Raw genomic sequence first — 11,217 nt, forward strand, 5'->3', positions numbered from 1 at the left:
TATAATAGAATTTTCATATGTTTTATTTGATTAGTGTTTTTTTTTTCATTTCAATCTGTTTCAAAAAATATCATCCTATTATAGTTATTATTATAATTATAAATAATTTTTTTTTATCTCTTATTAAAATAATTTAAAAGCACATAATATAAATATATAAATTAAATCAGAAGCTTTAAAGGTTTTTTAAAAAACATATCACGTCAAATGAATCAAATATTGTGAGATAAAATTGAAAGTTAGGAAGTAATATATATATATATATATATATATATATAGAGAGAGAGAGAGAGAGAGAGAGAGAGAGAGAGAGATATTATTTAATAAATGTAGCAGGTCTTAATTAGGGTGTTAAGTTACGTGTGTTATTTTTATTCATGTGTTGAACAACTCCACATTTGTGAACTTTCCTCCTCTTCTTCCTCCCAACTCTAAATAACAACTATATATACACACCAAAACATAGGCACAAAACATCAACCGTATTTACATATTTAATTAATTTGAAAAGTTTGATATCGATCTACATCTTGAAGATGAATAGCTACAACCAAAAGCAGGCTGAATCAGGATCATCACAGACACAGCAGCAGGCAAGTGCTTTTGTGGCACCACCACCACCAGCTGGTTATCCAACTAGAGATGTACAATCCCATTCATCTGTTCCACTTACTACTCAATCCAGAGGCGATGGATTTTGGAAAGGATGGTTAGTAATTCCATTCTCTGCTTTTTTTTAAAAAAAAAATAAATTAATAACTATTGCAAATACTTTTGCAGTCAATTAATTTTTTTTTCTATTAATGTATATTAGAAGGTTATATCTAAAAGTATACTTTCTTTTTCGGTGAGTCTTAAAATGAATGAAATATTTTTATGTTAAGTAATAATTTAATTATAATATAATTATTATTTTTAGTAAAATAATTTATAATCACACAAATTTATGTCATTTATTTTGAATCACAAATTTTATAAGTCATTTTCTCTTTTTTAAACTTCTTATCGAGTTGAATAATCTCACATAAAATGAGATAAAATGAAAAAAAATATCTTATTTTACGTCAATATAAAAAAGGGATTAATAGCTACCTACTAATATGTGCATTTTTAATATTGCCTAATTCTAATAAGCTAGTATGTATGAAATCTCATAAGGCTCCTTTTTGCTTATTAAGTGGGTGGACCCAAATTTCATCTTTTGCGTGCACGAACTTTGAATCAATTTGTTGACCCACAAAACAAGAAGAATAAATAACTATTGTCTCACCCAATTAATTTTTCCTTTTTAGAAAAAAAATTAATATTTTGTATCTCACACAATTGAGATCTTTCATGTCAACAAACCTATCTTGTATCGCATCACGAGATTTTAGTGGATAGAGCTTATTTCTTAGTCAAAAGTCAAAACAAAATTGAAGTGAAACAATTTACAACAAAGTGAAATAAAGTATAATAAGGATATTAATGAAATGATCACATACAAATTATAAAAAAATCTTCATTTTCTCTTGTAGTATTGGAATTACAAGTTGTATCATTTTGGGATTGTTCTTTTAAATTTTTAAAGTCCACTAGCTACTATACCCAAACTAAAAGCTAGCAAGCAATGGGAAAAGTGTTGGTACTTATTGCATGCTCAAATTTGATTAGCTTTTTTTTTTCCCGCACGAAATTACATTTTCTTTTGTGGTTTGTTGCAGCTGTGCCGCCTTGTGTTGCTGTTGTGTCTTGGATGCTTGTTTCTAACAAGTGACGCCAATTTCCCTACGAGTGTATTTGCTTTTTATACCTTGTAATAATGTTATGTTTATTTTTAATTTCTTGATGTAAAATTTATTTGGGATTTCATTATACATTCCTTTTGATGTCATTAGTTAAACATATGTAGTATGTGTTTTGAAATATTGTTTAATTAATTATTGTTCTTGGTTGTTTAGTGATTAACTTCTTGTCAATTGTTTTAATCGTTAGGTCATTGTTCTTATCTATTAATTCAATTATTTGACAAGTGGCTGGATAGCGACTAGTTAGGTATAGGGGATCAATTTGTCAAACGAAAATACGTAACGCATATTATATGCTTAAATTATATTATATTGATGGTGACTATTTTCAGGGGTCGTGTGGTTGGGGCCATTTTTTGGGTAGTATGGTAGGAATGATTAAAAAAAATAATGTACAAGTATAAACGTTATATCGAGGCGTCATTATGTTTGATTAGAGGCATGTGAGTAAATTTCAAAAGAAAAAATGTGAGATAAGGAGCTTTGTAGAAAAATCTATGTTAAATATCACTTTTTAGAAAATTACCCATATTCAAAATATTATTTCACAAACGTTCCATTCCATACGACTAATTTTAGAGGGGTTGGGTTTGCCTTTTGAATCAAATAAAATAAATAGTTGGAGTGAATTATAGGTAATGTTTGGTTGGTTGTAAAGAAATATCAATCTTATGTAACATTTGGCTGGCGATTCTAGGTAATCGTTAAGTTGGAAAAAGTTAACATATTATTTCATGAGACATAAAATATGAAATAAGAATAAATGTATTAACAATACATGAACAAAAATATTTTATAATATAATTTAATTGTAAAGTAATTCTTACATAACGATCGATCCTATAAATCAGCGCATAACAATTATCTCAGCACATTATTAATTACTATGATTATGTCAGTGTCTCATGGAAAATCGACTAAATCGATCTTCTCAAACGGATTATTACTTGCTAGTTTTTTTTGTTTGATTATTAAATCGTAGAATCTACGCTACTATTGTTTATTTGATTCGACATCTTATAGAATAATAACCTCATTTTCACATATTTTATACTCCCTCTGTTTAAAAAAGAATGATCCTATTTCTATTTTAGTCTGTTTCAAAAAGAATGACCCTTTCCTTTTTTGGCAACACTTTGACTTTAACTTTCCACATGGTATGTTTAATGCCACAAGATTAAATGACATTTAGGTACATTTGACATAACTTTAATATAGAATCACAAGATTAAAATGTCTTCTTTCTTTTCTTAAACTCCGTTCCAAGTCATACTAGGTCATCCTTTTTAAAACTGAGGGAGTATTATGGAAAACACTACCAGCAAGGGAAAACAAATCTGTAAAATTATTTAAACATATCAATACAACTCTTTTCTAATTCTATGATGAATAACTTAGTTATTCATGTATTAATTTGATATCAGATTTGGTTGTAAATAAAATAAAAGTTGTTCATGCATTAATTTTATATATGTCTGATCGATAGTTTTTTAAATGTTGTGTAAAAGTTATTCATATATTACTTTTATACTCTGACTGATTGAATTTTTTGTTAATTCTACATAATTATTATTTACATAACTTATGAGGAAATCTAATGTATAATTTATGTGGAATGGAAGATGAAATGAGTTATGCTAGAAATTTTAACAAGGGTGCTCAAAAATTATAAATAAATAAAAAGAAGTCTAGTGAGATTCAAACACATGAGCAAAAGCTCATCCAAAACAACTTGGACCATTAGGCTACAATAGTTTGTTATATCAAGAATGTCCAGAATATATGGTTTAATCACTTCGTGTATCATTTTACTTATATATACAATATTTTTTTCGATATAGGGTATCCAATTTTACACCCTCAAAGAAAGTAAAACAAACATGTTCAGTATTCAGGTGAACAAGAGTCCTAGACCAGATGACTATGAAATTGATTTCTTCATAGATGCTTGGAGTGCGGTGGAGGAAGATGTAACTCAGTAAGTACTAGAGTTCCTGGAGAACAGTAAATTGCTAAGACAAATCAATGTTACCATTATAGTTCCAGAGTATGCAAGTCAGTTCAGGTCAATTTCATGTTGTAATTAATGTTATTTATAAGTGTGTACCTAAAGTGTTGTGTGCAAGACGAAAAAAGATCTTCATAACTTGATAGTAGAAACACGGGCATTATTTGTGCAAAGGTAGATCATTAAAGCACAATATTAATCTGTCATGATCTACTTCGACATTTTATAATAGGAAGATCTCTAGATGTTTTATGAAGTGTAATGATCCGTTAGGTCATTTTGAGCATTAAGACTATTTTGAATTTTTCTATAAAATGTTAAGTAAAAATTTTGAACTATTAGGTAGCTACAATTATTTAATTGACGAAAATTTTTAAATAATTGATTTAGTTGGTGGTTAATAAACTAAGTTCATACCTTATTTAATACCTTATGTCATTTGACCCATGAAAAAATAAAATATATTAGTGTAATATAGTGTTTATTATTTTCTTTTTTTTTGTTTTACTCCTTGCACAAGTCGTGCGGCGTCCCACAAAAAATTCACACAGAGGAGGAAAACCAACAACATTGTTCAAGTATACTACTATCTCATCTTTGTATATGTATTCATCGATTGCTAGAATATATAATTTATTAGTATAATCATATTTGGGTGGAAAAAGAAATTGAATTAGGGATGGTATAGTTAGAAAATTTGATTTCTTAATGACAGGGAACAAAAGGTGGTGAGATTATTTGGTATTGTGCGCACCTTTAAGATTTACTTTAGCCAATATCCACTTAATTTGTGTTTGATTCATTTTAGATCTAGGTTTTAAAAAAAAGTGTGGAGTCATGGGTCTCTTTGGTATTTCTTAAAATTTGCAGTATATTTATGAATGTGGGATTATGAGCTTGTTTATTATTTTTAAAACTTGGGAAAAATATACAAGTTTACAAAAATATACTATAATCCCAATACATTTTTTTAAAAAGTATTATTATATGATAAGAATCGAGGCAATCTGAGTAAAGTTTTCGACGTTTTTTCTTCTCCAAAGGTTTTTTATCTTCCAAGAACATCTTCTATTCTTGAAAGATGGAATCTGTGAAATCATACACTACTCATCCCCACAAACTTTTTTTTCATCAACTTTTACAGCCTTTTCATCGTCCTTTATTGGAATGATATAATACTCAAAAAGCCTCTCCAAACCCTTCCCAGACCTTCATCTGTTTTTGTCAATCTTCTTCTCCAAGTTCAAAGCTCTCATCTTTGGTAAGTTGAACCTTTACTAATGTTGTTTTTTGGTAATTTTTAGCCGTATTTAATTTTTTATTTTGTTATGGTAGTGTAATGATTTAATCACCCCATTTTATAGATTGTTCTTCTTCATGTTCTTGTTTGGGATGAAATTCTCGTCGTATTTAGTGAATATTTGTTGTCTCTATTGACGTTTTTGTTTGGATAAAAATATTTAGCCCTATATGGTAGCTATATATTTATGTCTATTTCGCCTATTGATTAAGAAATTTTTACTAGGACTTTGATAGCTTTAATGGTGTTTTTATGTCTATTCCCCCTAATAATTTGAATTTTCTATTGAACTTTGATCGACTTTAATGATGTTTATGTCTATTGCATTGTTGATTTTCATTGAAACTGCTATTTATTTTGCATGTCTTATTTGAGCATTACTCGGTTTATATTAATAAACTAGCGGTTGATAAATGTGTTTTTGCTTGTAGATTATAAAGTATGGCTAAAACAAGAGGTGGAAGCACTAAACCATCTGTTCATGTTGCTTCTAAAATTAAGAAACAAAAGGCTGAAGAAGTTTTGAAAACTTGTAAAAAAAAATTACTAGAAACACACGAGTTTGATTCAGAAATGAAAACAATGACGAAGATTGACAATTACCAGTACAGTAGTGTTAATGCTAGTAATAATGTTAAGCGTAGTAAAGGGGAAAATGATAGTGAGAAGAGTAGTAGAGAGACTAGTCGAGATGAGGATGATCCCCCTATCATTGCCAATTTGTGCAAGCAATATCTCTGGGGAGTTGTATGGCCTTGCAACGTGGTCAGATGAGGTAGAATCGTTTCTAGCAAAGATCTCTATATGATCAAGGACGAAAGTTTTTCGTGACTTTAGAAATATTATGGTTGAACAAAAAATAATAATAAATTTAAGGGTACTTGCTTTGGACAGTAGTGTCATATTTCAGTTTTTTTTTAGTTTAATGGACGGATTGTCCATTATATATTGTTGCGACGTGTGAAAAATGAAAAAATATTACATGAAATTTGATTTTGTGTAAATGATAATTCTGAATTACTCAACATACCCCGTAAATTAAAAACTAAACAAAGTCCTTAGACAAGGTGAGAATTTTAATTTTAAAGTGACAAGGAACAAGAACATCATTAGTGCAAAGTTGATGAGTTTAATCAAGGGTAACAAATTAAATATGAAGCAGAAATGGAAGTGCTATTTTGTTTGGTTCGTTCATGTGATGTTGATAGCCCATGAACGGTCTAAGATTGTGGATTCAAATTACATCAATATGACATATGATTTGGTGTAGTACCTAAGATCTCAAATTAAAGAAAACCCTAGTTTTTTTTTAAAAAAAATGGTGCTAGTACCGACGGAACCACCCACGCACCATAGGTAGAACCATATACCATAGGTGGGTTACGCCACTAAGGTCCAAAATTTGATGGTATCTGATCCCACCCATGGTTGACCAGTACAGTTCGTGGTTGGACCTATAGATCATAGGTCTGACTGTTGGTGAGGGTCAGCAGCCGATTGGAGGGAATTGGTTATTTATTCAACTTCAAATGGTCATATATTTTATCAGAGAATGAATTCGGTGTCCAATGACATATCAAATGAAAGATAATTAAATCATTTTTCCAAAAAAGCTGAGTTTTCTAAAATCCCATCTCCCAATAAGAAGTTATGTTCATTTTAGTGAAGCCTTATCAGAGAGAGCTTGATTGATCACTCCTATCGATGGTTGTTAGGTCAATCGGCGGACTTTCAGTCTTGTAGTAGGTGGCAGTCATCAAATTAATGTCAAAGTTGTGTTGGTCCTTTACATTATGTGTTGGGCATTTAAACTACGTCGCTTGATGCCTAAACTATGTCATTTTATTCAATTTAAGCCTAAAAACTAAGTCAGACATACCTTGAACCCTCATTCTCCAAAAATTATCCAAATTAGGATTAAAAAAGAGAAAGACACGCTAGTTTCCTTCAAGAATAGGAAACAATGTTCTTCAATTTCAGCCCCAAAAACGAAGGATTTCTCTATATGTTTTGTCACCATGTATGTGGAATTTCCCTAGTGGGTTCCTTTTACCCACTAGGTCCCTAAAATTTGGTCAACTCCTTGATTCTCCATATCTTTCTTAGACCTAGGGTTTCTAAATCATTGGATATTTACTGTGATTCAGTTGTTGTAGTATCATAAACCGAAATAGCATGTTTTCTTGGAAAGTTTGCTTAATTTCTTGTATGGAACTGAAAACCCTAATTTGTGTAGATTCTCATAGTTTATGAATTACACTTGCTAGTTCATCTAAATAGATAATCGTTCTCCTGATTTTGAATGTCACATTATCAGTACATAAATGTTGCAATCTCAGTTAGAATGTTGGTATTTTGAGCATTTAGTATTTCAGTTACATTTGTATCATAAACATATTTAGTTGGGAGTAGACTTAGAACCGAGTTGACTAGGGTTCAGCATGCCCTCATAGTCCAAAACTACGTGCCCATGTAGAATTTTAAGTCCCATCTTTTGGGCATAAGATTTCGAAATCATATCAGTCACGTCTTTATACCCTTGACAAGGTTTATTAGGTCCTCTCAGTGGGGCATATGCATAAGACTCCACGTTAGCTCACGTGGTTTTATGTTGGCTAATAATAGCTCCCACAGTTAGACTCTCAGTGCACTTGACCAAGTTTTCAGTATATACCTCAGAATTCAGTTCATTATGCTATTTTCATGATTAGTACTTAGCCATTGCGTTCAACTTAGCTTTTCAGTTATGTTTCAGTATTTACATTCTTACTCAATTTATCTTATTACTCATTTACTCTTCGTTCAAATTATATATATTTTCTCCTTAGTATCTGATATACCGTGGTTTCACGGTATTTTTTAATTCTTTTTCCTTAAGTTTAGTGTGTCCAAAAGACTTTTTGTACTAATTTTTACGTAAGTTTCTCTTTATTTGCAGGAAATCTGTCTAAAAGATAAATGCGGAGGTTTTTGAGCAAGAAATACAGAAAAGTACCACCTACGAAGCTTGTGACGGTTCGTTTTGCTCGTGACGGTCCGTAGGTGGCATCGTAGTGCAGCTGCTGAAGGAAGATGGGGAATTCTGACCAAGTGTGGGGTTACGGAGCGCGTGACGGACCGTCGTAGCCATGACGGTCCGTCCTGCTGGTTCGTCATGAAGATCAGAGAAGTAGTCCAGTACCCAAATTCCAAGAGTTCAAGTGTTTTGGAACGGAGACCCTCGACAGACCGTTGTTCTTGTGACGATCCGTCATACCTGCCGTCGAGGTTAATGAAGAGAGCAGAAGAAGAAATTGCACAAGTATGGGACGACGGAATCTATGACGGCCTGTCGTGACCACGACGATCCGTCACTAGGTCCGTCGACCCAGCCGCGTTTTGACAGATTTCCAGCAAATAGAGTCCTTATTTAATTAGGTTTTTATTTTTATAAATAGTTCGAAAAACCTCGTTTTTGGGGTTAGACTCTTGATTATTTTTAGACTCTTTGTTATACTCTTGATTATTTTGAGACTCTTTGTTAGACTCTTGAATATTTTTAGACTCTTGTAATTGATTGTTAGTGACTTTTGCTGATTAATCAAGTGAACTTTTGGATTTTATTCTTTCTCATTGAAGTAATACATGAATTCTTATATTACATATTTGAATATTGTGATTATGACTATGGGTAACTAAACTCTATAACTAGGGTTGTGGGAACCATAGGCGAATAATGAGGTAAAACCTAACTAAAATAACAATTTTAGAATAGTGTCTTGCATGTATTGATAATTCTTTCGCTTAGAAGTCTTTTTAACGGATGGCCAACGTTAGAACTCGCCTTAATGCTACTTGCCGGATCAAGGAGGTAGATAATAGGAAAAGAATTATCAACATAGATTTAGTGTATACTATCTAATAGGCTAGTATTGATTGGTACGAGGTAATAACTTAGTCAAATATCGAATACGATGCTTAATATGAGGTAAAGGTAAGGGTTAGTATAGCAACACACGTAGCAGAACCAAGGTGCAGAGTGAAATTTTCTAGATGCCGGACCAAGGATTTAGATATACATAACTTATCACTTTGCATGCAAGATACTAGGAAAGAATTGTTATAGTTAGAATTATCAAGTTATGAACATGTGGGGAACACGTAAACCCTAGTTACTTTGATTAATTGATTAAAATCCAACATTCAAAGCTGTTAAGTGTCTCTTTCAATTTCGTTAGTTATTTTCACTCATTTAGAAATAGAAACCCCCCTTTTATTGTTTTTACATTCCAAGGAAGTCATTGACCAAACAATAGTAATAACAAGTTGAAGTTAAGTCTAGACTATTTTCCTCGTGGGAACGATCCCAACCTCACTAGTTGGGTTATTTACTTGACACGACCGCTTTACTTCTAATTTGAGAAGTAAGTTTGAGCGTATCACTATCTATATCATATCTGCTCATTACATTCCAAACACATATTTTATACTACATCCTTTCATGATGTAGGTTCACATACTCAACATTCAGATCACGCTTAGATTAATACTCGGTCCGCATACAGCGACTTCAGTGGTAAGTCCTCATATTCTTAGGACAATAGACATGGTTTTCACTTAGTCTTTTTATTTAATTTTCAATCTTTTTAGAGTTAGTTGGGGGCATGTCTCAGCAAGTCAACTTAGTTAGAGGCTTCTCAGACATAGTAATATAATAAACTTGAATTGTTAAGTTCATGTTTGCGTTGTTATTAATATCTTAGTATGCTTATATATTAAGACGAGTTTTGAATTCCTCAATTTCAGTTATCCACTATTTTTAGCTTCTGCATAGTTCATGTTTTACTTAGTTATTTTTAGTATGCTTATAATATGCACGACTCTGGGTTATCTTGGGGTCACTAGTAATCTTAGGTACCGTGTTACGTCAAGGGGTATCCCCGGGGCGTGACAAATTTGGTATCAGAACATTAGATTCAAGAGTGCTAGGATGTCTGAAAGTCGCACTAAGTAGATTCTCTTTCACGAGTATGAAGTGCACCACAACTATGAGAGGGAGGCTATGAAGTGTTCTATGAAAAACTTCACCTTCTTTATTATTCTTATTGTATGTGGGTATGATCTAAATCTCTTTTCTAATTCGTCGTTATGCATTTCAAATCATTCCTTCTCATAGAGCTAATACACAAAATGCTAATGCACACAATGCTAATTCAATTCCTCTAGTCCCAAACCATGAGGTTAAGAATGCAAAATTTCAAAGTAAGGTTCAGATGTTAGCTTAGAGTGTGGCCAATCAAGACAACCAGCAAGCCACAGTTCTTGTAAACAAAATGGTGGATCAGTTGCATCTAGGGTTCAAAACTTTGTTCAGATGAATCTGGCAGAATTTCTAAGGTCAAAGGTTGATGAGGACCCACATAACTTTATTGAGAACGTTAAGAAAATTTTTAGAGCGACTAGAACTGAGAGTGTACTCAACGGAAATAAAATAGGTTCAAAGGTTAATGAGGACCCACATAACTTTATTGAGAACGTTAAGAAAATTTTTAGAGCGATTGGAACTGAGAGTGTACTCAACGAAAATAAAATAGGAATGTGGATGCAGTTCCTGTGACTAGGATTCTTCCAAAGAGAGTTTAGAGAAACTAAGGCACAAAAGTTCATGAACTTGAAGCAAGGTTAAATATCAGTCCAAGAGTATGGGTTGAAGTTTACCCAGTTCTCCCAGTATGCTCTAAATGGTTGTCGATTCAAGGGAACAAATAAGTAAGTTCCTTTTTGGGGTATCTGATATGGAGAAGACCGGGTGTAGGAATGTTATGCTTCTAGAGGATATGGATATCTCTAAACTAATGACTCATGCACAGCAGGTTGAGGCAGATAAACATAGGTAATTTTCAAAGCATAACAAAAAGGACAGTACAGGAAACTATGAATACTCACAACAAAAGTCGGGCGGTAAGAACCGCTCACAGTTTCAGCAAATATCTATAGCCTTAACACCTTCATCAACTAGTGCTCTATCCCCCATATTTCAATAGGATCATAAAGGTAGGACATCAAGCTCCAATTCTTATGGGAGTCCTTCAGGTAACAAGCCCGTCCCAACTTGTCCAAAGTGTGGTAAGAACTATCCGGGC

General features: G+C 32.3%; 1 protein-coding gene across 1 annotated transcript; it reads left to right on the forward strand.

Annotated features, from left to right (window-relative positions):
• Positions 1-375: 375 nt before the first annotated feature.
• On the forward strand, positions 376-1,947 carry LOC107018902 (cysteine-rich and transmembrane domain-containing protein WIH1-like). Its single transcript, XM_015219493.2, has 2 exons — positions 376-709; positions 1,704-1,947. Exons 1-2 carry the CDS (start codon positions 537-539, stop codon positions 1,747-1,749), a joined length of 219 nt encoding a protein of 72 aa, XP_015074979.1. The 5' UTR covers positions 376-536; the 3' UTR covers positions 1,750-1,947.
• The last annotated feature ends 9,270 nt before the right edge of the window (positions 1,948-11,217 follow it).

This window comes from Solanum pennellii, chromosome 5 (assembly GCF_001406875.1).
Source record: "Solanum pennellii chromosome 5, SPENNV200".
NCBI classification, from domain to species: domain Eukaryota; kingdom Viridiplantae; phylum Streptophyta; class Magnoliopsida; order Solanales; family Solanaceae; genus Solanum; species Solanum pennellii.

What these genes read in the sequence shown, in the direction of transcription:
- LOC107018902 (XM_015219493.2), top strand. Translation starts at nt 537, where the DNA reads ATGAATAGCTACAACCAAAAGCAGGCTGAATCAGGATCATCACAGACA. An exon ending in GATGGATTTTGGAAAGGATG is followed by an intron (nt 710 to 1,703) that starts GTTAGTAATTCC and finishes GGTTTGTTGCAG; the next exon opens with CTGTGCCGCCTTGTGTTGCT.